The 24687-nt window shown below is 55.7% G+C and overlaps 1 protein-coding gene across 3 annotated transcripts in view; it reads left to right on the forward strand.

The window, feature by feature from the left end:
* The window catches only part of Myrf (myelin regulatory factor), a 31910-nt gene extending 7387 nt beyond the window's left edge, over window positions 1–24523 (forward strand). The window contains exons 2-27 of one of the 3 annotated variants that reach the window (XM_041662074.1): window positions 4579–4666; window positions 4772–5035; window positions 8293–8354; window positions 9150–9429; window positions 10036–10286; window positions 10368–10491; window positions 12143–12338; window positions 13533–13609; window positions 13792–13902; window positions 14281–14371; window positions 14731–14931; window positions 15094–15205; window positions 15655–15764; window positions 16386–16546; window positions 16628–16700; window positions 16954–17042; window positions 17327–17395; window positions 17760–17840; window positions 18020–18108; window positions 18198–18371; window positions 18576–18827; window positions 20274–20361; window positions 20569–20643; window positions 20980–21085; window positions 22125–22199; window positions 22336–24523. In XM_041662074.1, the coding sequence (XP_041518008.1) occupies window positions 4579–4666; window positions 4772–5035; window positions 8293–8354; window positions 9150–9429; window positions 10036–10286; window positions 10368–10491; window positions 12143–12338; window positions 13533–13609; window positions 13792–13902; window positions 14281–14371; window positions 14731–14931; window positions 15094–15205; window positions 15655–15764; window positions 16386–16546; window positions 16628–16700; window positions 16954–17042; window positions 17327–17395; window positions 17760–17840; window positions 18020–18108; window positions 18198–18371; window positions 18576–18827; window positions 20274–20361; window positions 20569–20643; window positions 20980–21085; window positions 22125–22199; window positions 22336–22416 (3380 nt within the window). In that variant the 3' untranslated portion in view covers window positions 22417–24523. The remainder of the gene's footprint in view (window positions 1–4578; window positions 4667–4771; window positions 5036–8292; window positions 8355–9149; window positions 9430–10035; window positions 10287–10367; window positions 10492–12142; window positions 12339–13532; window positions 13610–13791; window positions 13903–14280; window positions 14372–14730; window positions 14932–15093; window positions 15206–15654; window positions 15765–16385; window positions 16547–16627; window positions 16701–16953; window positions 17043–17326; window positions 17396–17759; window positions 17841–18019; window positions 18109–18197; window positions 18372–18575; window positions 18828–20273; window positions 20362–20568; window positions 20644–20979; window positions 21086–22124; window positions 22200–22335) is intronic. The other 2 variants (XM_041662075.1, XM_041662076.1) reach the window with 2 other exon arrangements.
* Window positions 24524–24687: the final 164 nt, after the last annotated feature.

Consider the following 24687-nt stretch of genomic DNA (forward strand, 5'->3'; position numbering starts at 1 on the left):
TGCCTGCAAAGGGACTGCCTGGGTAGGCTTGGGGGGGGGGGGAGACACAGAAGGCATCCCTACTGGGGTGCTGGAGAAGTAGAGTAGTACTGGTCACATACCTGGATTCGGGGGCAGACATGGGCCCTCAGAAACCCAAAGGTACAGGAAAGCTGCACTACATGGGCAGAGGCAGGAGGGCAGGAGCGGAGTAGGGACACTTGAAAGTAAGGAAAAGAGCGGCCATGCTGACTGAGGGATAGCTTCCTGGGGTGCCTGACCACGCATGCGCACTTGGTGGAGAAGGGTGTCGAGGCTCAGAGAGGTCAGGAAGTCACTCTGCAATTAAACTGAGGCCCATGTTGGTAGTGAGGCCTCCCAGAGGACTACAAGGACGCCAAGGAAGGAAGCATCTGACCCAAGTCACTGCTGGAATCAGGATGCCCTTAGATTCCAACACCTGAGGTTGACACTCAGGGATTCGAGCCCTGATGCCCTGGCTACCCTGAGTTCAGATCAGCCCACCCTGCCCGTGGCCACGTGGCTGACGGGATTTCCGCCATGTTTGAGGCATGAATTGACAAGTGCTCCATTGACGGGGCAGGGGAGGGGGTAGGCAGGGCACAAGACTCCCACTGTGCTGCGTCCCCACCCTCCCCACCCCCAGGACAATGGCCAAGACTCAGCCAGCAGCCACAGCTGGTGGGGGGGAGGCTTGAGAAGGGGGACAGGGAGGGTCCAGGGTGGAGGGACCACCTGGGTCCCTGCACCTGGCTTGGGTGTTCTCATCCCTTGTGCCCAGATGAGTCATCTTAGAAGGAGGAGGAGAAAGGGGGACAGGCTGTTTTCCCACAGCCGGGACTCTGGTCTGCCTGGGGAAGAATGGCATCTGGGTCTGGCTCTTGTTTCAAGCAGGTAATAAAGGGCCTAATTAGGGTGGAGCTCCTGGGGTACAGCTCTGCGGGATAATGTGGGACACGAAGAGGCCCTGTCTAATCCTTGCCTTTCGGTCTTACAGGGCTTGCCCAAGGTCTCCAGGCCCAGCCAGGCCACCTCTAGTCTCTGGTTCACCATCATTCTGTGGCTATTAATCTTGCCTGCTGTATACAGGGGTTCTTACATTGCAGAGACACACAGGAGCCGTAGTCCAGTTCCTGCCCTGGTCTCTTCCTCTGTACAACAGAGGACAGCGGCCTCATGGGAGAGATATTCCTTGGAATGTGGAAGTCAGATTGTGGGGCGCTCACTCACCTTTTCCAGGGAGGCGTGAGGCAGCTGGGTGAGCAGGTAGGCAACCTGACTTGAAAGGAGAAGAGGGGCAAAAGGAAGAGTCACGGAGGCCACGTGGGTTGGGATTTTGGATAATAAAAACCTGCAAAAGAATGGGAATTGGCTTTCTCTGGTAGAGGCAACCGCATATGCAAAGGCCCTGTGGGAGGTGTGTCTGTCCCTGACAGGAAGGAAGCAGGAACTGGGCTTCAGAGAGGAGGAAGCTGAGGTATGAGCAGAAGGCAGACAGTGCCAGGCTTTGGACAGCCGAGGGGCTCTGGGTTTATAATTTGCTTGGCACATTTGTTGGAGGGTTTGAGGAGGGAAAGGACATATACTGACAGGTGACATCGGGGTACCACTTTCTGGATGGCCTGTGGCAGGGCAGGGCTCACTTTCCAGGTGGTCTGGAGAACTGGGGAAGGGGTGAGGAAGGGTGGCATGCTGTCTTGAGTCTCCAGCCCTGCAGGCATTCCTCACCGGGATCCAGTGTTTCATGGTTCTCTTGGCACTAGGGTAGTACTCCTAGAGTGTACCTTGAGGACTGTGTCCTCTCCTAGGCCCCTAGGGGGCCCTGTTCCAGCCTCAAGAGCCCCAGGCTCCACAGGCCTCCTTAACAATAGAGATCTGTGGACTAGGCTGGGACCCTTGCACAGTATCTGAGCAGTATGGGGAGAAGACAGGCTTGTAGGGAGCAGGAAGTGGGGAGGTCCCGCATGCCTCAGGAAGCCTCAGCTTCTCCCCCACCAGAGCCCAAGACCCACCTCACTCTGCCATCAGCCTCCTCCTCCCACCTCGGTCCTCCCGGACCCTGGCACGAGAGGGTCCCTCCTCCCCTAGCCACATCTGGTTCTTGTTAGGGTCTCCCAGGATGCCTGGGCCTGAGGCCCCCATCTCCCGGGGGAGGTGGACAGGAGGATTAGGGGCGATTAGGAGTGCTCCTGGCCAGGGGAGGAGGGGCCCAAGAGGAGGGGCTAGAATGGTTATAAACAGCAGCCCATGACCGAATCAGCCCATCACTCACCCAAGGTGCCAAGTTCAGTCTCAAAAACCTGCAGTATCAGCAGCTGGGGCAGAGTGGGGGTGGGGCCTTAGGTTCTCTTCCCTGCTTCAGAAACCCTTCCGGAATGCTGTGGGGCAGGGACCAGGCTGGGAGAAGATGCAGAAACACCAGCTATACCTTTCTCCCTAGGGTCAGATGGACTCATCTTGCTGTGTGGCTTTGGGGGTGAGGAGGGATCTTTATGAACACTGGAGACAGAGGTAGTGACACCAGATTCGTGGAAGTGACCGCGGGGTAAACTGCAATGTTTTAAATACTTTAAATAGTGCCTGACCAGAGAGCATGAGCTTCCATTATTGTCATCACATAGTATGAATTCAGGACTGGTAGTCTCCACCATGAGCTGCTGTCACCAGCAATGTCTCTTTCCTCCTTGTTATGAGGGGTTGGTAGGATTTAGCGACACGTTGCCCATAAAGTTGGCAGAATGCCTCATATAAATTCGGCAATGGGGGTATACAGTAGGCACTCAACTATTGGGAGCTGTGGCTGCCAGAAATGAGGGAGGTGAAGTTGGAACATGGGCAGACAGACAGGCCATGTACATACAGCCCCATAGGTCATGGCTGGCACTAGCCATGCATGGTGGGTGGGTGCCCTCTGTTCTCTGCTGGGGTGAGACTGGGTGGGGGTCAATCAGAGGCCCTGGTCTGTCACAGGCAGCGTGTGACTCCTAGGAAGGCTTAGCGGCTCATGCTCATTAATTCATTAATCACCTAAGCGGGGCTCTGCATTCTTCAAATGCCAGCAGGGGACAGGGAGGGGCCTGGGATGGGGGCCCAGAGACCCCAGGGTTCTGGGGTTTGGGAGGTGAAGACAGCCGCCCCCCATTTGCAGGGCTTCCGCCGTGTGCAGTGCACTTCAGGATCTGTGTGTTTACAACTTTCCAGCCAGCACAGTCACTCCAAGAAACAGCGATATTCATTCCCCATCTTCCTAGGAAGGATACTAAGGCCCCAAGAGGGTATGGCCTCCTTGAGGGCACATAGCAGGCTGAATTAGATGCGGTTTGTCCTGATCAGCCTGAGCCCTGTTCCCAGGACTCTCCTGAGGAAGGACTCAAGGTGCCAACCCAGGACTTGAGGCTCTAGATCAGTGATTCTTAACCTACCTAACGCTCCGACCCTTTAATGCGGTTTCTCATGTTGTGGTGGCCTCACCCATAAAATTATTTCATTGCTACTTCATAACTGTAGTCTCGTTACTGTTATGGATCGTAATATATCTCATCGGCAGGATAGCTGATATGTGTCCTCTGTGAAAGTTATTCGACACCCTCGGGGGTTGCGACCCACAGGTTGAGAACCATTGCTCCAGAGGGTCGTTCCTCCCTCAGTGGAGCCGGCCAGCCAAATCTTCAGTGTGGGTGGGGTGTCCTCTATTATCGGGGTTGACGCATCTCTCACGTCAGCCCCCTTATCACTCCTCCCTTTGGCTGCTCCCCCTCCTCGCCCCACAAGGTGACCCTGTAAGAGGAAAGGCCATCGCCACCCCCTCTCTTTCCTTGCCATGCCCAAGGAGCCCTGGACTGTATTTCTTTGTCCTTCCCCTTCATGGGCCTGAGGCCAGGGGAGGACAGCAGGCAGGCAAGCAGGTGGAGGGTAGTGGAGCAGAGCTCTGGCCACTGACCCTCCCTGGATGAGGCCAGGACAGACTGCCCCTCTCATCCTCTGTCTCCTCTGGGGAGTCGGGTCTGAGCTCCCAACTCAATGGGCAATGGGCCTCGCCACCAGAGATGGGCCATGCTGGCACTACCAATCTTGGTTTTCAGCTTTCCCTGAAGCTGGAGCCTGGGGCTCAGTGGTTCCTTGAGTTCCTGGATGTGTGTTTTGCCCTGCCAGACCTCATGCCTCCAAGTGCTCAAGGCTGGGTCTCCTAGAAGGACAGGGCAGGAAAGTCATTCTGGGTCTTAGCCACTGGCGTGGTAGGGCCTTGCTTATTCCTCAGAGCACTCTGTAAAATAGAGGGACAGATGAGAGGGAGGGAGATGATCCTGTCACATAGCCAGAAAAAGGATGTGGAAGGACAGGAGCGGCTTCTCTGTCCCCAACCCCATACATTAGGCTGCTGACCTCCTGGGAAATGGGGTATCCTTGAGGGTGTGGGTAGGCATTATTTTTAGAGGGGCATTGGGTGGACAGTGAAGGACCATGTGCAGAGGGGAGATAGGTCATATGCTTCAGAGAGCCTAGCCTGAGGAGGGCTGGTGGGACCTAGGCCGGGGTCTTCGGGGAGCTATCTCAAACCCAGCTGCCCCTGCTTTGCAGGCCATGACATCAGTGGTGCCCTGGAGCCCTCCAATATAGACACCAGTATCCTGGAGGAGTACATTGGCAAGGAGGACGCCTCTGATCTGTGAGTCACCTTAGCTGAGACTTCTGGGTAGTTCCCTGCGGGAGGGGATGGAACTTCCCCTCAGGCCTGGGGACCTGGGGGCTGAGCCTCCTCCCTTCCCCACAGCTGCTTCCCTGACATCTCTGCACCAGCCAGCACAGCCTCCTTCCCCCACGGGCCACCAGCCATTCCCGGCTCCAGCGGGCTCCACCATCTGAGCCCCCCTGGGAGTGGACCATCCCCTGGGCGCCATGGCCCCCTCCCACCCCCGACCTACGGCACCCCACTCAACTGCAACAACAACAACGGCATGGGCACCGCCCCCAAGCCCTTCCTGGGGGGCTCTGGGCCTCCCATCAAGGCAGAGCCCAAGGCTCCCTATGCCCCAGGGTGAGTGGGGCCAGGGAGTGGGTGGGGACAGAGTACAGGGGCACAGTTGGCCACTGTCCAGCAGATGTTGGCCTGTGGACTCACAGTGGGTAGGGTTAAATGACAGACTCCCTATGGGTAGGTTCCAAAAGGGGTGATAGGAGACTTAAGTTCTTTTTTCTGAGACCATGAACAGGCACGAGGGTTCTGAGAACAGTGAGGAGGGTGGTGCTAGAAACATCTCAAAGCAAAGTTGGGACAGAAGCAGAAAGTCCCAGGACCCCAATCAACATCCAGGAACCCAAGCACACATATGCTCCCCCACAGGGCACCCAAGCACAGTGCCAGGCCCCACCCGTGACGCCTTTAGCTGACATTTTCTGTGTCCCGAGAGTTGCCAGTGCCTCAGGTTGGCCTCTTACCTTGTGGAGCCAAGGGTAGTTACATCCTGAGGGGGCCTTTGCTCTGCCAGCCTCCCCCATCTCTCTCCAATCTACCATACTGATGTCCTGACTCAGGACTGACCTTGTGCCTGGTTTGACCACCTGCAGTCATAGTCCAGCCAGCCTCCAGACCCTGTGGTTCTCAGCCTTCCTAATGCTGACCCTTTAATACAGTTCCTCATGTTGTGGAGACCCTCAACAGTATAATTCTTCTCATTGCTACTTCATAACTGTGATTTTGTTACTGCTATGATTTATAATGTAAATATCTGATACGCAGAAAATCTGATGTGTGACCCCTGTCACACAGAGGAACTTTGGGTTCATTGGACCCCCAAAGGCTGAGAACCACTGATCCTGAGCATGCTCAAAGGGAAATGTCCACCAGGCTCTCCACAAGACCTCAGTGAAGCAGGGCAGAGGTCTTGTCTTTAAGTAGAAGGCTACAGGGGGCATAGATGATGCAGTGCCCGGCCGCCTGGCACCAGCCCTGTTCTTCCATTTGTCAGCTTCTGGGTTTGGTGACCCATGACCTCTGCCAGCGGTTAGGTTTCCTCACCTTTAATCTGAGCCCCACATTCATGGTGAAAACTAAGGGGAGGAAAGCAGAGTGGAAACATTGGGTAGATACATTTGACACATTGTCAACAGGGACTCCTGAGGACTGGCTTAGGGTGACTGTAGTGGCGGCCAGGCACACAGTGCCAGGGCAGGGACAAAGCTTGGTTGCTTGAGGGTGTCTCTAAGCCTAAGCTGCCTGAGGGTGGAGGGGAAAGAGCTAAGCTTTAGCAGGCACAAGTGAGCTTCTTGGCCTTCCCCTGAACCAGCTGTAGGTGGCCCCTGAAGAGTTTCTTTAGAGGCATGTGGGCATCCTGGTGTAGGCTTTGTTCTAAGCACTAAACAAGACAGATGCGTGCCCCATAATAGGGGTGAGCGAGGTACTGAGGGTGCTGCTCAGTGTTGGGGTACTTTCTAGTATGTGCAAGACCCTGGCTTCCCTCTCCAGCACTATAAAAATAAAATAATACACTGCGAAAGAGGAAATAATAATTGAGACTGCAAAAGAATGCAGGTCAGGCCAGGCGGTGGTGGCGCACGCCTTTAATCCCAGCACTTGGGAGGCAGAGGCAGGCGGATCTCTGTGAGTTCAAGGCCAGCCTGGTCTACAAGAGCTAGTTCCAGGACAGGCTCCAAAGCTACAGAGAAACCCTGTCTCAAAGAAACAAAACAAGACAAAACAAAAAAGAATGCAAGCCATGGGAGCCAGAACATTCGATGGATGGGAGACTGGGTGTGAAAGATAGTGGAGGAGCCAAAGATCACTGTCAGGAGGTAGAGGGGGGCAGGAAGAAGATCACTGTCAGGAGGTATAGGGGGGCAGGAGGAAGATCACTGTCAAGAGGTATAAGGGGGCAGGAGGAAGATCACTATCAGGAGAGACAGGTGGAAGATCACTGTCAGGAGGTACAGGGGACAGGGGGAAGATCACTGTCAGGAGGGACAGGGGGCAGGGAGAAGATCACTGTCAGGAGGGCCAGGGGCCAGGGGGAAGATCACTGTTGGGGAGCAGGAGGAAGATCACTGTTAGGAGGGACGGGGGCAGGGGGAAGATCACTGTCAGGAGGTTCGGGGGGCTGATGGACTTGGAGTGGGACAGAGCTGGATCAGCACAGACTGAGGCCATAGTGAGGGGTGTGGGGCCCTGCCCTGTCTGCTTTTCCATGTTTCCCACAGGAAATCTTGTTTTGGGGTTCACATTTTTTATTTGAGGTTCTTGGTTTTGAACTCAGGAGCTCTTCAAGCATGCTAGGCAAGTGCTCAACCAGTGAGCTACATCCTGGACACCCCTTTTTTCACTTTTTGAGACAGGATCTCACTAAGTTGTCCAAGTTGGCCTTAAACTCATTCTGTAGCCCTGGCAGGTCTTGACTTTGTGATCCTCCGTCTTGAGCCTCCTCAGTAACTTGGAGTACATGTCTGCATCAGATTCAGGATCTTTATTCTTGAGCTGATTTCAGAGATGTAATGAGGCCTCCACAAGCTGGGGGGCGGGGAAGAAGTGGGCATGGCTTGTCCAGGGATGTGGTAAAACTCTACAGCCAGAACAGGAATGTGTTCACAAAGACGCTGAAGCCTTTCTGGTGGTCCCTGAGCATCGTGGAAGGGAGTCTGTCCAGATGTGGGAATGAGAGTTGACTAAAAAAATGTCAGATCCCTGGGCAGCCACAGTCTCTCTCTCTGAGCGAGTACATGGTTTGTACAGGATATGTTGACCTCTGGGCTTGAGTTTGTTCTTTTGCCTGAACCACTGATAAAATAAAACTTGCAGGGAGAAAAAAAAAAAAAGCCTAGGCCCAGAAAAGCTGGCTCCCTGCCCAGTTCACACCTGCCTCTGGCAACTCCTGGGTAACCCACTGAACCACCTCAGATCCAGCCCCCAGGTCCTAGGATTTCCAGGAAGCTGGAGGCTTCAGTGGGTACCGAAGGAAAGTGGAGACCTGGCCCCTCACTCTGAGGAGCGGGGGTCCTTCAATCCCTGTGCCACCATCAGAGACCTGGCCACTGACCCACAAATAACCTTTATTATGTCTGGAGATCCAGGGCAGAATACAGAAGTCCTTCACCCGCAATATAGCTCTGGATCCTTCCAGAGCTCTAGGATAGACAGAGATACCCTGAGGCATCTGTGAGGTGATCTCAATGGCCTCAGTCTCTGGTGAAGTTGGGGGGGGGGGGCTTTGCAACCCTGCCCACAGAGGAGCTGTCTGGCTTGAGGGTTGGGTTTGGAGGTTCAGCTGCTGGCCCAACAGTCTCCCTCCTCCGGCCCCCCTGCAGCACTCTGCCAGACTCGCCCCCAGACTCAGGCTCTGAGGCCTACTCCCCTCAGCAGGTGAATGGTGAGTCCAGCGGGCAATGCCAACCTCCCCCTCTGGGTTTGGGCAAATGGTTGGTGCAGCCTTATCAGGGAAAGAGGGAGGAGGGAGGGAGGGGGCCAGTGGCTGCCCAACGGGTCAGATTATCGCTGGTCAAATACTCCTCGGCGCTGGCTATTGTTTCCCCATGGGCGGGTGGGAAGCCTGGTCCTGCCTCAGAGCAAGTGTCCCTGCTGGCGATGCCACCGTCTGGCCCCCTGCGCCATCATGGACGCGCCCTTTGGCGGTAAGTGGACAGCTGAGGAAGGCTGCTGCTGGGCCCACCTTTCCAGGGTGCTGAGGGCACAGTGGCCCCCATGTGGCCAAGAGTAGAATGATCATGGGCAGACTGAAGAGGGGTCAAGAGTTCTGTTTATCCTACCAAAACATCCCTGGAATGCTTCCTGAGGAACAAAGGGAGCTGCAGCCCCCTCAGACTGGGGAACTGGCCCCTGGAACTGGGAGTGGGGCTGCTGGAGGGAGGAGGCTGGGTGGGGGACTGGGCTGGGGGTCACCGGGAGACTCTCTCTTCAGGCTTCAAAGAAGTTAGAGCCTGGGCTCTCCTGAGGGGCTTGGCCTGGACAGCCTAGGGGAGAGAGATGGTTAGGATGGTGACCCACCCTTGCCCAGTCTGACTTCCCTGATCAAGCTCTCTAGCTGGCTTTCCAGTCTCCCCACCCAGCCTCTGGCATGGCTCAGGAGGGCACGGAAGCAAGAGACCGTGCCTAGGGAGAATGGGTGAGGTGGGTTTCTGACTCCTGTCCCCCATCTCTTCCCCAGACCCCCATCTACTGCGCACCATAACCCCGGAGACTCTGTGCCACGTGGGAGTTCCTTCCCGACTGGAGCACCCGCCCCCACCTCCAGCCCACTTGCCAGGCCCACCACCACCCCCGCCACCCCCACCTCACTACCCTGTCATTCAACGGGATCTCTACATGAAGGCTGAGCCCCCTGTACCCCCCTATGCTGCCATGGGGCCGGGTCTGGTGCCCCCTGAACTCCACCACCCCCAGCAGACTCAGGTGCTACACCAGCTGCTGCAGCAGCACGGAGCTGAGTAAGGCTTGGGTAGAGCCTCCACGGCAGGAAGGTGGGGTGGGAGTCAGGGCATCAAGAGTAGGCTAGGCAGGGTGGCCCTGGGGAAACACAGACGCCCTACAGGACTGATGCTTGGAGGGCCTACAGCCATAGCTGATTGGTGACAGCTACACCATTCACAGATGGGTAAATTGAGGCTCTAAGAAAAGAACATAGTCTCCCCCAGGCCATGGACTAGGAAAAGGCAGAGCCAAGACTTGGACCTGAAACTGAATTCTTAATGCAGACCCCAGTGCCTTTCTGCCTACTTACTGAAACCCTCAGGGTTCTGAGAATGGCCATGTGTGTAGGATGCTCTGTGTGGCGCAGATGTGCTGCGGAGGCTCAGACCCCTGCTCTCCTAGATTCCACAGGGGTAGGGGTAAGACTGTAGCAAAGGCAGAGAATGGGAACACCAAGTGACAGGCGAGTACTGGGAAGGCACCTGAGGGCTTCCTGTAGGAAGTGTCTTCCTGGCTGGGTATTGCCTGCTGAAATGGTGCCCAGAGCAGAGGGGTGGGCACTGCACAGGAGAAGGCTCAGGGAGAGAGAGCCAACCCCCATGCCAGTCACCTCTGCTCCCCAGGCTCCCTCCACACCCCTCCAAGAAGAGGAAGCACTCTGAATCACCCCCCAACACCCTCAATGGCCAGATGCTGAACGGAATGATCAAGCAGGAACCTGGGACTGTGACAGCCCTGCCCCCACACCCCGCCAGAGCTCCATCCCCTCCATGGCCTCCCCAGGGCCCCCTCTCACCTGGCACCGGCTCCTTGCCCCTCAGCATTGCCCGAGTCCAGACTCCACCTTGGCACCCACCAGGTGCACCCTCCCCAGGTAGGTGACTGACAGGCAGGCCATTGATGTTGGGGAGTGGGAGCCCTGGGCTTAGGTCTAACATGGTATCCCTCCCTCCAGGCCTCCTGCAGGACAGTGATAGCCTCAGTGGCTCCTACCTGGATCCCAACTACCAATCCATCAAGTGGCAGCCGCATCAGCAGAACAAGTGGGCGACCCTGTATGACGCCAACTACAAGGAGCTGTGAGTGACCTGTGCCACCTAGCCACCTTGTCTTGGTGGCTTAGCACCCCACTGAGGTCCTAAATCAGGACCTGGGAGTGCTCTGGATATAAAAGAATCACCTGTGACAGATGGAAGAGCCAACAAACTCAGGGAAGAATTAGGTCCAGTCCTGGTCTCTCCCAAGGTAGTAGTATCTACCAGGGAGGGGCCTTGGGAACCAAGTCAGGAAGAAGTGGGCGGGCACAGGTCTTCTGGCCCCTCCTCTAGGTTCTCTTCCTACATTCCAGGAAGGTAGCCTTAAACTTAGCATAAACGTGGCCCTTACAGCAGCCCCCTTCCTGTGGAGGGAGGAGGAGTAAGGGGGGACTAGGGGTGTGGCTGCCCAGGGCGGTCCTGTTCTTTCCTCAACACCACGAGGATCTAGCTTATCAGGCCCCAGGCCAAGAGCCCAGTAGGGACCACCCTCCTTCCTCCCCTAAAAGGCCAATGGGTACGTCAGAGGGTGACGCCCCCTTGGTGTCCTACGGACTTAGCCAAACAGGAGCCAGATGACTGGGGCCCTTTCGTCAGATGGCTGAGACCAGCTTCCTGGAGTGGGTGCCCTGAGCTGGGCAGTTTCTGTTCTGTACCTCCCAGGGCTGGGCAGGGTGGGATGCCCAGTTGTGATGGCTGCTGAAGTGAGCTAGGTGGCATTCATGGAGTCCGGTCCCTATGGCCTGGAGAGAAATCCCTCTATTCACACTTCCGTACCCCTTGGGCACTTTGCTACCTCCACGTCTAGGCCTCAAGGCCAGAGAGCTAGCCACAGAGGTCCCCAGTGTGGCCCAGGTACTTTCTAAGGTAGTCGCTTAGGCCAGACAGATGGATGAACCCTATAAGGGAAGAAAAGATGAGGCCAGGCCTTCCCTTGGAACTCGCTCATGAGTGGGGAGGCATTCTTCTTGTCCAGCTTCCTGTAGGTGTTCAGCAGGGTACCTCTAATGCGTGGTAACTCCGAGAAGGGTGAGTCAAGTCCTAAGTCAACAAGTGTTCTCGTTACTGCCCCTGGAGGTGCCCTAAAGACTCCAGACACTGTTCCGGCGACAGATGGCAAGCTTCAGTTGTTTCTGAGGGGGAGTTCAGGAACCAGAAGTACTCCCTCTTTCTGGGGCAGTTGTGGGAGTCAGAATGAGGGCACTGGGGGCCTTGAGAGAGGGGGTGGGCCAGGGTGGGGCAGGGTGGGCCCAAGGCAGAGCTGGCTCCTGGTTCCACCGTTTCCATGGCAACCAGCTGTCAGGCACAGTGAGACTCTGCAGATGCAGCCCCTCTCATCTCATCTCCCACAAGGGAGGGGGCTTCAGGCAACGTGTGGGAAATGGTTAAGTGTGCTGAAGGGTGGCCAAGGCCTTCCTCTAGAGTCCCCTCACTTCCGGTGGGCCTTGGCTTGCTTCCTTCATCCCAGCATGGGACAGTGGGTGGCCCCAGGCATGTAACACAAACCTGTGCGGCTTCTCTTGGGGGCTTAGTCTCCAGGCTAGAATGGGACTGACCTCTTGGTGGTTTGAAGGATCTTGGAGGATATAGACTAAGTAATGGCATTGGGTTATGGGCCTGTAGGAGGAAGCAATACTCCATATTTAGCTTGGGGAACTACTGATGAGTCTTCGTCCCTTCCCCCTCTCACCTCTAGGCCTATGCTCACCTATCGTGTGGACGCTGACAAGGGCTTTAACTTTTCGGTGGGTGATGATGCCTTTGTGTGCCAGAAGAAGAACCACTTCCAGGTGACCGTGTACATCGGCATGCTGGGCGAGCCCAAGTATGTGAAGACGCCGGAAGGCCTCAAGCCGCTGGACTGCTTCTATCTGAAGCTGCACGGAGTGAAGGCAGGTTTGGGGTTCACCTAGGAAGGGAGAACAGGAGGGCCAGGAAGCTCCAAGATACAAGCGACGAGGAAACACCCCATGGCTATATCCCACCGCTGCCCCACCCCTCCACCTCCTAGTGCCAGCCACCTAGATGTGGGGCTGCATGGACTTCACCATCTCCCTTATGCCTTGCTTCCTTCCCCACTCCACACCCTAAGTCTTTATCTCCAAGCCAAGACCCATCTTCTGGCCCTCTCACTAGTGCCTCAGCTCTCAGAACCAAACCAAACGTCACTTGTCCCTGCCCCGTGCTCCACCTCAGGATCCTGGATCCTCAAGCTATATATCCTAGGGACACTCTTACCCTCAGCTTGTCATACACGGTTCTGGGGTAGCCCTTGCCTCCTCCCTTTGCCCCCTCCTTGACCTGAGTCACCCCCATCTCATATCTGAATACCCAATCAGCGTCTACTCTGCTCTCAATCCCCATGACATGTGATTGCCGTACATCCTTCCTTCCCAAGACTTCAGTGTCTTCCCACTGTCTTCTAAGCTGCGCCCACAAGGCTTTAGAAATCCACCTCTGTATTTGCCCTCCTAGAATCCCATCCCAGCTTTCTTTCCCATTGCTTTTGGCAGATTCCATTCTGATGCCCCTCAGGGAAACCTGCCCTGAGGCCCTTTGTGACTGAGGGGTTCTATAGCATAGCCATTGGGGCCATGAGCTCCCTGGGGACAGGACAAGGTGTGTCTGATTCTGTCACAAGGTGGGCCTGGCTGGTTGGCATGGCTCAGCCACTGAGGCTGTGGGTATGTGAGAGGGGCTGGGGTGTGCTCTGTGTGTGTGGGGCGGGGGCTGGCTGCAGGGGAGAAGAGTGTGCAGGTATGGGTCATAAGGCTAACTGGAAAACACGTGGGCATGTATGGAGACGTTCGGGAGTCGGATGGCACACCGTGATGGGTTGCCATCCTGGAGGTGACCATTCATCACCATCCAGAAGTAGGGGAAGTAATGAACTGTGAGCCGACGTAAAAGCTATGTCGATCATTGAAATGGCTTGGGAGTGTGGGGTGTGGATGTGGAGGCCCCAGAGTTTATGAGAAAGTGAGGTGAAGGCAGGATTCTGCCCCCGGCCAGAGTGAGGAGGTGAAGGAGGAAAAGACCAGGTGGCGAACCTTGTCCTGAGGTGCCCTGGTCCCATTGCTCTCCAGCTGGAGGCCCTGAACCAGTCTATCAACATTGAGCAGTCTCAGTCAGACAGAAGCAAGAGGCCCTTCAACCCTGTCACGTGAGTATCCAGCCCTGTGTGGGTGGAGCCTGGAAGGGCCCATCTTAGAACTGGCTAAAGAGACAGGCAGGCGCTTTGCCTGCGGTTGCGCATTTGCCTGTGGTTGCAGGGCTGCTGCGCTGCAGCATGGCTCCTCGCAGACTCTTTTTCTTTCCCCTGAGCTCTATGCCCATCCTCTGCAGGGTCAATCTTCCCCCTGAGCAGGTCACAAAAGTGACCGTGGGGCGGCTCCATTTCAGTGAGACCACTGCCAACAACATGAGAAAGAAGGGCAAGCCCAACCCTGACCAGAGGTGAGCAAGCCAACCTGGCCACCGGAGCCCCTCCCTTCCGAGGAGCAGGGTCAAAAAGGGGCCTCCGTGGAGCATGCCAGGCGCAGGTCCACAATGGCCTGTTTCCCAGAGGAGGAACTTGAGGTTAAAAATATTTGGCAGATTTATGACTCCGGCTCACAAGACTGGCTTTTGAGTTCAGAAACAGTTCTGGGGCTCCTAGTGGTGGGCCCAGAGAGGAATTTTGCCCCCTTAGTGGAGGCTCATGTTTCTCCACTGTGGGAGAGGTGCGGGGTGGTGGGGGAGGATGACGGAGTGGGGCTGTGTATCCAGGCATCTGACCCAGGGAGGATGCTTAGGGGCATTGCTGAGTGTTACTGAGTCCCCGGTGTATCCCAGGTATTTCATGCTGGTGGTGGCCCTCCAGGCACATGCGCAGAACCAGAACTACACACTGGCAGCCCAGATCTCAGAGCGCATCATTGTGCGGGTGAGAGTCATCTCCCCCAGGGCTGGAAGAAATAGCATCAGGAAAATACTATGGGATGGGATGGGGTTGGGTTGACATGCAGCTCTTGTTGGGCACTGGCTGTGTGATCTTGGGCTTTGTCGCCCTATCTAGGCCTCGGGGCCTTCTTCACTGTAAAGCGTGAAGGTGGATCACACCTGGTAGTCTCTTGGGTCCCACAAGTGACAATGTTGTCACAATGAACTGGGTGGTTGATTGGACATGGGGTGGGGGGGCGGCAAAGAGACTTGACTAGGAAGGGTGTTCCTGGGGGTTCCCATTTTCTCAGGGCCCTGAAGTTCCCCTAACTCCAAGACTGATCCAGACCCAACTTGCCATAGGCCTCTAATCCAGGCCAGTTTGAGAGTGACAGTGACGTTCTGTGGCAACGGGCACAGCTGCCAGACACCGTCTTCCACCATGGCCGCGTCGGCATCAACACAGATCGGCCCGATGAGGCGCTGGTTGTGCATGGCAATGTCAAGGTCATGGGATCTCTTATGCACCCTTCCGACTTGCGGGCCAAGGAGCATGTGCAGGAGGTAGGGACAAGTTCAAAGGTGAGGGACAGTGCTGTGGGTGATGAGAAGGACCAGTGGGGAGGACCAGGATGCCAGGGTAGGGGTGAGGCGGCTGTCCTGAGGCCTGCTCTGGATGGCAGCAGGAGGGGAGGAGGGTTCAGGGTCGGCTCTGTCCCCTGGCAGGTGGACACCACTGAGCAGCTGAAGAGGATCTCGCGCATGCGGCTTGTGCACTACAGATACAAGCCCGAGTTCGCTGCCAGTGCGGGCATCGAGGCCACTGCACCAGAGACAGGTAGAGACGTACCTGTGTCCCCAAGCTCTGGTCAGTCTGTCCTGTCTCTCGGAACCTGTTCCCAGGAACCCCTGCACTGACCTTTGGTGTTTCGCACTCTGAAATCTTGACCCCTCTGCTACTGGAATATCATGCCTCCCGGGTCTTTGGATCCCTGCCCTTGGACTCATCCTCCTAGGAGTCACCACCTGGCCTGAGATCTTTGTCATACAGCACTCAGAGATTCTGCATCCTCTGAGAACCCCACCTCCTTCCCCTAAAATGCCACTAGGATCCTACCTAATCCACAAATCCCACATATTGAGCCTGGGAACTTCTAGGCTGTGAACAGTTGCCTAATGGAGCCCCTGCTCCAGGGCTCCTCGAAACTCAATCTCAGATACTTCTCCAGAAAGCTATGAGCAGCTACGGGCGGGACCCCCAGCCACACACCCTTGGCTTGTCCCCAGGTGTCATCGCACAGGAAGTGAAGGAGATCTTGCCTGAGGCTGTGAAGGACACAGGAGATGTAGTCTTTGCCAATGGGAAAACCATAGAGAACTTCCTGGTGGTGAACAAGGTCAGTTATGGGGACTGGAGGGAGAACTGGGACAGAGGGGCTGGCCAGAAGCAGGCACTGACTGGCAGAGGGAGGAAGGAAGAGTTTTCCTCGTAGTACTTTCAGAGTCCCTGCCCACCACTCAGGAAGGGTGTGCAAGATGGAGGGGCAAGTTAACCACGGGAGGCTGTCTGACAGAGGGCAAGGTGAATCCCACTGAGGTTTCACTCCCCCGACCCCCATCAATTAAAAAGAGGGTCACACAATGTGTCACCTCCTGTCTTGAGGCTCAGATGTGTGGTTTATTATGAAAGTAACACTTGCACTTAGTGACATGAATCTTGTCTACATGTTCTTAGAGAAAGACACACGGCATGTTTTACCTACCTGAGGGAGTAGGTCCAAGGGTTGGAGCTCTGATTTGAGAGAGGCAAGGTTGTTTAGCCTAGCCTAGACAGGGGCAGCGGACATGCTGCGTGAACCGGGGCTTGGATGGGGCAGAGGCCTCCTCCAGGCAGGGATATTTCTAGGGCCTCTGTGGGCTGTGAAGAGCGGGGATTCTGTTCCTGCCCCCATCCAGCCCGCAGCTTGGGGACGTCTTGGGCCAATGGTGCCCTCAATGCTGTTGTTGCCCCGGGGCAGGAGCGAATCTTCATGGAGAATGTGGGGGCTGTGAAGGAGTTATGCAAGCTGACAGACAACTTGGAGACTCGCATTGATGAGCTGGAGCGCTGGAGCCACAAGCTGGCCAAACTGCGGCGCCTTGACAGCCTCAAGTCAACCGGCAGCTCCGGCGCTTTCAGGTGGGGGTGCTGGGTGGGGCTGGGGCAGACAGGAGAGACCTCTTTCTGGAAAACATCCTGACCATTGTCCTCTTACTGCAGCCATGCAGGGAGCCAGTTTAGCCGGGCAGGCAGTGTCCCCCACAAGAAGAGGCCTCCTAAGGTGGCCCGTAAGGTGAGGCTGTACAGGGTTGGGAGGCTCAAAGGGCCAGGACTTTCCCATCTCCATGGCCTCTCCTTTCCAGCTTACACCACTCCAGCCTCATCAACTCCACTTCTAACCCCTCTGCTCTTGACCTTGTAGCCCTTCCAGCCCTTTTCTGCTTCCTCTCCCTCTGGCCATGAAGAATGGGGTTGGGGAGACTGGGCAAGGAAGTAAGTTCCTAAGTCCACCATCTTCTGCTGTGTTCTTTCCTCTTGGTCCCCAGTCATCACCAGTGGTCCCAGACCAGGCCTGCATCAGCCAGCGCTTCCTGCAGGGAACTATCATTGCTCTGGTGGTGGTCATGGCCTTCAGGTGACTTGTCCCTTAGGGACTGGGGAGGCTGGCTTAGAGAGCAGAGCTACCTACCTAGTGGGTCGGATGTGCCCGGGTCCAGGCCCTGGAGTTGAGGAGGACCATGGACTGGGAGTAAAGCAACTGAGGTCAGGGAAGGTGGGCTGCCTAGCCTGTCTCCTCCTCCAGGGTCTAGGAAGGCCTGTGTGCAGACATCACCTGGGAAGACCACAGAGTGTGCCATAGAGAGACAGTGTTGGGTGGTGGCTTGCGTTCAGACAGTGACTGTTTTCTGTGGCTCCCAGCGTGGTGTCTATGTCCACACTGTATGTGCTGAGCCTGCGCTCCGAAGAGGACCTGGTGGATGCTGATGGGTATGTCCCTAGGGATCGGGCTTCTGCTAATGGAGAGTGACCTGGGTCAGAGGCATCTCCCTCTAATGGGGTTTAACCTTAGGCTTAGCCTGCCAGAGCCTGTTAGGGTGGGAGGGGAGGTCTCCTGTACAGTGGGTGCTTTCTACTGTTCCTGTCAGGCCTAGTCAGTATTCCTTCAGGAAGGCCACCTTGTGTCTTCTGGAAGACACTTGTAGGAAGCGGGAGTGCTGGGAGGGAAGGCCAGAGCAGGACCTTGGGCTCTGTCTGTCACTGTCATGCCCCAGCTCCTGGGGCTACCTCTGACTGTGTCTTTTCTCTCTCCTCCCGTGTCCATCTCCCTCTTGGTCTCTCTGTTGTTTCTTAGCTCTCTTGCCGTGTCCACTTCCTGTCTCCTGGCCCTGCTCCGGCCCCAGCATCCTGGGGGGAGTGAGGCCATGTGCCCATGGTATGTGTCAAACCGAGCACCCCTCCCTCCTCTGCTCCTGCTACCCTTCTTCCTGCTTCTGCTCCATATATTCCCTCTCCACCACCTCCTGCCCATCCCTGCTTCTCTGGGACTCCCAGCCCTTCAACCCCACCTCAAGGCTCTCCCAGTGCCTCTGAGCTCACCCCACTCTTCCTTAGCAGGTCCAGCCAGAGCCTCGGGACCACACAGCTCCGACAGTCCTCTGTGACCACTGGAATGCCGGGCACACAGCCCTCTTTGCTGCTGGGTGTGTGTCTGGGGGATGGGGTGGGGCAGGTGGCTGTGTGGGGGGCTTCAGTGTCCTCCTCCAGCTCATACAGCTTCTGGTTTCCTCAGTTACCAGTTCAGCCTCAGGTCCAGCTCTCCGTACTTTGGACCTGTGCTCCAGCCAGCCCTGTCCCATCGTCTGCTGCTCCATTCCCACCTCCAATCCTGCTACAGATCCTAGTGTTGACCCCACTGCTACCCCTGCTCCAAGCCCCAGGCCCAGCCCCAGGCCCAGCCACTCAGGTATGGATGTTTTAGGGGCCGGACCAAGGTTGACAGGGCTGTTTGGTATTATTTGCATCCAGAGGGAAGGTGGGAGGGATTCCTGGATTGAAGGTTGGGTGGTAACCCCCATGGGAACCAGAAAACACAAGAGGGTTCACAGAAGCTCAGGACAGGAGGCAGCTGGTTCCCTTTTTCTCAGCTTATCCTTGCTCCTGTCTATAGGCCCCAGCCAGATGGCCCCGCTGCCAGCCACCAACATCAGAGCCAAATCCTGGGGCATTTCAGCTAATGGCATCAGCTACTCCAAGCACCCCAAGAGCCTGGAACCTCTAGCCAGTCCTGTGGTCCCCTTTCCTGGGGGGCAGAGCAAGACCAAGAACAGTCCCAGCCTCAGTCTCCACAGTCGCGCCCGCAGAGGGGCCCCCCAACTCAGCACAAGCCCTGCCCAACTCTCTCAGACCCAGGACCAGCTAGGTACTTGCTGCTTTCAACACTTCATAGCCGGCCGACCCACAAGGCTGTCTGCGCACAGAACTGTCAGTCAGCAGACATTAGTGATGGGGCCAGAAGCTCATGTAGGTCATATCATTTAATCCTCACAACTTGGATGGGGAGAGAACTAGTAGGCAAAGCCCTTGCTTTGACAGCACAAAGACCAGGGTTTGATCCCTAGAGTGTACAGGTGTGATGGCACATACCTGTAATCCCAGTGATGGCAAGATGAAAGCAGAGACAGGCAGATCCCTGGACCTCACTGGACAGCTAGCCTAGCCTATTTGATGGAGTTCCAGCTAATGAGAGACCTTAGGAGGAAGGCACTGTTGCCATGGTTCAGAGGAGGAACTGGAGACTTAGGTGAAGGGACATATATCTCCCATCAGTAGTCCAGCTAAAATCTGTCTCCACTGTGCCGAATTCCAGATTATGTTTATTTTGTCTCTGTGCCAGGGTGAAGAGGGTGAGGTACTAGGACCTCAACCTCAAATCTTTGGTTTTAACCAAGACAGAACTCCTTTTTGCACCCAAGTGTTCTTTCAGGCTGACTTGTGTGTTTTCTGGGCTCCTGCTAGCCTTAACCGGGGTCTCTACACTGAGATATGGGCTTTGTGGCTTAGCAAACAGAAACCTAGACACTGTGGTCTGTGCAGAGACAGATGTTCAAAGTGCTGGGGGCAACCCCAAGGGTGGGAAGCTCACCTCAGCTTCGTGGGTGCTTGAGACACACATGACTCTGCCTGATGACCCAGGAGGGCAGCGACCAGAGAAGGCTTCCCTAGAGGAGGTGACACTGAGCAATCTTTGAAAGACATCTGGGGTTTGCCTAAGAGGAAAGCCATTTTGTCTGTATCAGGTGACATCATGGTATTGTGGGTGCTGCTGGAGACCTTGGGTTTATACCTTAAAGAACTGAAAATGTACCAGGTCAAGCAAAGGTTCAGAGGTCAGTGACCATAGCTTCTGTCTGGGGTAAAGGACAAGGCAATAGTCAAATGAACGCACAGCCTCAGCTCCCCACTGCACATTAATGGGTTTGCTCAATGAGGGTAACATGCTACCTGGCCCCCCCGTTATGTGGACTACTCTTCTGCCCTTCCATGGCTGTTTTCTGGCTGCCAGGGTGACCACCGCTGAGCCCAGGGCTGGGAAGAGTATGGAATAGAGGCCTGAGAATGGGTTCCTGTACATGGCTGGTCGGGGAGAAAGACCGCTACCGGCTTCTGGGTATCTTAGCTCTGTGAAGGCTCATGGAAACTAGCTGGTTCTAGGGCAGCTGGGAAAAGGGTGTGGTATAAGCCTGCTGTGAGGGTCTGGAAAGAATTCCGGCTCACACTGGGGTGTGAGTGAAAGTCCCAGTGTGCTGCCACTTGCATTCTCCCTCATCCCCTCCTCACCATGGCCCAATGGCCTCTCTTCTGACAGACCCAGTGCCATCCCTGACCTCCATCCAGCTGCTGGAGAATTCCATGCCTATCACTTCCCAGTACTGTGTGCCAGAGGATGCCTGCAGGTAGGCTGGGCTCCCTCCTGTCACCCCAAAGGGAGCCCCTCGGGGGCCATGAGTCCAATCAGTTCGGATGCTCAGATCTTGGCCCTTCAGGGAGGAACTTTTCCCACAAGTTCTGGCAGCCCCTTTCTGGGTTTTGAGGGCTTCAGTACGGAAGGGAAGGGAGACTGGCAAAGTGGCCTGGCTGAGGTACCGTCTTTGTCCCTTTAGGCTTGGAAACTTCACCTACCATATCCCTGTCAGCAGCAGCACCCCGCTACACCTCAGCCTGACCCTACAGATGAAGTGAGTGCTGGTGTTGGGGAGGGAGGGAGCCACTAGAGCCTCAGAAAAGTCAAAGCTGAGTGTTCACTACATTTCTCATGGCGGGGGCGGGGGCGGGGGCGGGTGTGTGTGCCCGGCTGCTTGGGGAAGGGCTGCAAAGGGGCGCTGCTGCCGGGGTTACGGGGCTGTAAGACCTTGCCTCTCTGGGACTACATGGGATGGTGGGAGAGGTTTCCTCCATCCCAAGCTGTGGACTACTCTGCGTGGTTCTCAGGCTCTGTGAAGATACGGCTTGTCTTGGGTGGGCCTGGGCTACTCAGATGGGAACCCCATTCCACTAACCCACTTATTCCCTAGTTCCTCCGTCCCTGTGTCTGTGGTATTGTGCAGTCTGACATCAAAGGAGGAGCCCTGTGAGGAGGGGGGCTTTTTGCAGAGTCTCCACCCCCACCAGGACACCCAGGTAGGGGAAGGTGGGAAGCTGGGGGCTGGCCAGGTCGCAGACCTTCCTCTTCCCTGGATAGTGATCACCAAATGATGGGAAGCAGAGGGCAAGGGTGTGTCTCCGGGAACAACTGCAGCTGGGATCCTGTGTCTGCAGGAGGGGCGTGCGTGTCAGTCTTCATTCCTCCGTTCTCTGTTGGGGATCTCCATCTCCTAGGACAGTGGCCAGGGGAGGAGAGTGTTTCTAGGGACTGATCTGGGATGAGCATATAGTGCCCACTGCAGGCAGAGCTGAGCTCCCCACCTCACTCCCGGGGAGGCAAGTATGCAGTCCGCAGCCCCATGTTCAGGGCAGGGCAATGACTGACTGAGGTTAGACGAGCTCTGGGCTCAAGGGGGAAGGCTGCCTTGAGGTCCTGCTGCAGCCCAGCTCATGGCAAGTTTTGTTCACTTGTGTTTATTCAACAAGTATTTATTAAGGCCCCTCTCATCTCCTCCCCTGTGCTTCTATGAACCCGCTCTCCAGGGAGGGAGAAAGAACATGCATTTTAATGTATTTATACCGTGAGCTGAGGAGGGAATAGGTGAGGATCCCAAGGGAGAAGATCCCTGGCCTTACAGAGAAGGACACTTAAGGGTAGAGGGACAGCCAGTGAGTCACTTTTAGCAGTGGGGCTCTGGCCTAAACTCACCCAACAGCGGCCAAGTCAAAGCCTTAGGTAAGACAGGTATTTTGTTCATGGCTGCTGCCCATCCCCTCCCTGCGCCATATTGTGAGATAATCCCAAAGCCTGGGGCTGAACCCAGCTCTGTCACGCGTGCATCTCAAAGGAGGCAAGGGACTGCTTCCTGTCTGTGAACTGCAGGTGTGGGCAGGGTTAATGAGAGACTCGCAGAAGCATAGAGCACCAGGAGCTACAAGATGGGAGCTGCAAGGGAGGCCAGGGCCAGGGAAGGCAGGCTGGGAGGGTGGATGCCCCTGGGCTGTGATGGCCGTGGTGGGAGGAAAGCTGGTTAGGACAAGGCTGCCCTGCCCTTTCTCTCCCTTCTCTCTCTAGGGCACCTCTCATCGGTGGCCAGTAACCATTCTGTCCTTCCGTGAATTCACATACCACTTCCGTGTGGCACCACTGGTGAGCACATAGGCCCACCTGCCCACAGAGGCAGAGGGTGTGTCTATGCAGTATGGGGCTTGGGAGAAGAATAAGGGCTTTGCAAAGTATGGTAGGGCTTGGCAACCACCTCACCCATCACTCCCCTTCCACACAGGGTCAGGCCAACTGCAGCTCAGAGGCCGTCAGCCAGCCAGCCACAGACTATTACTTCCACTTCTACCGCCGGTGTGACTGAGCTGCCTCCTGGGGCAGTGCCACAGCTGGGATTGGGTCCCCGGGCCCTCAACACTGGATGCAAAGGTGTTACACTGGAGCCTGCTGCAGGCCAGCTCTCTGCTCTTTACTGCCTCCCTTTGGCTGAGGAGACTGGAAATCTTCACACTGGAGCTGCTGGGCAAGCTGGTTACCCTCACACAGTATAGAGGGGGCTAGAGTGACCAGCATCCTGGGCCTTCCTTCTGGCCATCTCTTCTTGGCAGCACAGGACCAATTTATGGCTGTCTAGATATGGTTGCTGGAGGGCTCAGTGCGGGCCCTGTAGACAAGGGGAAGCTATGGCCCTGACTTGTCCACTCCAACTCTCCTTGCCTTCCCTTCTGAGCTGTGGTGGAGAGAAGACCCATGGGGGTTGGACCCAGACCTGTAACACCTAGCTGGACCCCATGAGTTCATAGAGAGTCGAGAACTCTCACTATGCTGTTCCCAGGAGGGACAGCTCGGTAGTACTTTCTGGGGCTTGACTGTTACACTAGACCTGGATTTCTAAGCTTTAATGTGGTTGGTTCAGGAGAGTGAGCTTAGCTCCTAAGAATTCCTGAGACAGTTGGGGCCAGCCCTGGATGGCTGGAGAAGCTGACTTTGTGCCTTAAGTCTACTGGTGTTTGATGGAGTCACCCTCACAGACCTGAACCAGTGGGGCCGATAGGCCAGGTAAGCCTTGGACCCCTGAACCTGGAATATCCTGGAAGGGAAGGTGCCCTGTGAGCTCCCAAGATCTGTGTTCCTGGGAGCTTCCCAAGCTCATGATCGAGTTGGTGACAAGATTATTCTCTGAGCAGAGGAGCAGGAATCCCTGCAAGCAGTAGGCCAGTTTCCACTGGAAAGTGGATGCAGATAACTTTATTAATGATGTCATTACTAAATGCACTTAAACCAGGACAGCATGGATAGGAAGGTGCTGGAAAGCTGAGTGGGTTTCAGCGTGGAAGGACCCTGGTCCCCCCAGATCAAAGTTCCTCCAGGCATACATCTATGCTTGGTGGGCCCCATCTCTGCCTCTTCCACCCCAGGAGACGAGTGGTGGGTTTGGGCTGAGATTTTACTCAAGTAACACTGCAGCATTTCTTAGCAGCACCCACAGCATCCTGGAAGGAGCGCTGCAATCATTAGTTGTCATGGGCTCAGCAGTGGGAAAGGGAACTGCTCAGACCTTGAGGACACCAGACCTTGCCTTTTCCAGTCTCCCATTCTCAGCTCTAAAAGGGCGGCCTATTGTTAGCGAAGTGGAGTCTGAGAAGTCCTGCTATGGATCTCAAAGCACTTTTCCTCAGGACAGGGAAACAGCAGGGATACCTTGCCCCCAAGCTTTCTACCCAACTTGGCTCCATTCCTTTATTCTGCCATAGGAATCATGGCCTATGCCTTAAACCACTCTGTTCTGCCCTCCTGCAGGGTAGTCCTTCCTGCAGTGTCTTAAGACTGCTCAGCCCCACTGCTTTAGTAGCATGCTGGAGCTCCCTCACGAGGGGCAAGTATTCTTGGACTGTGGCCCCTCAGTCCTTAACTGGAAAGTGACCCTCCACTACCCCCTGGAGTCCATCTGGACACAGCCAAGCTACACCCACTGGCAGCTGCCTGTTTGCATGCCTGGGGAGGGATCCTCAATGTGAGTTGGGCCAAACTTGGGCTCCAAGCTGCTTGAGGGGGTCAACTTCGGACCAAAGTCGCCTTAAGCCCCAAGTATGAAAGGGCTTAGGGGAAGGTGAAAGGGCCACAGGTTGGAAGCTGACAGCCTGGCATGCCCTCCCTTCCTCTCCCTTCTGGTGTGTTCCTATAGCCACTGGGCTAACCTCTCCCTTGCTTTAAGCTGTACATAGGGCCCCCAGCACAGACCCCTGCCCATGATGTACCCCTTAGTAGCCTGTGTGTTCATAGAGCGTCTCCCTTCCTGTTAACTCCCCATCTTCTCCTTGAGCTCTGGACTCCTATTTATCATGTACTCACTCTGACTCTGAGGAAGGCAGAGGGAAGCCACTGGGCCTACTTGCTTCCTGTCCCCAAACTATCCTTTTCTTCTCAAGTAAATATACATATATAAATAAATGTATAAATACTGCTTTGTATCTGAACTTGCCTCCTGGTGTCTTCTTGGGATTCTTCTGGTGGAAGGGAAGCCATCTGAGGCCAGGCTGGCTAGAATCCAGTTTCTGAGGCGCCTAGAATATCCTGGTTCCCACACCAGAGGACCAGAAAGTCACTCCATATCTTTAAGCCCCTCATTCTTGGA

The sequence above is a fragment of the Microtus oregoni genome, unplaced genomic scaffold (genome assembly GCF_018167655.1).
Source record: "Microtus oregoni isolate MIOR12 unplaced genomic scaffold, Mior012 000012F_ref0000307, whole genome shotgun sequence".
NCBI classification, from domain to species: Eukaryota; Metazoa; Chordata; class Mammalia; order Rodentia; family Cricetidae; genus Microtus; species Microtus oregoni.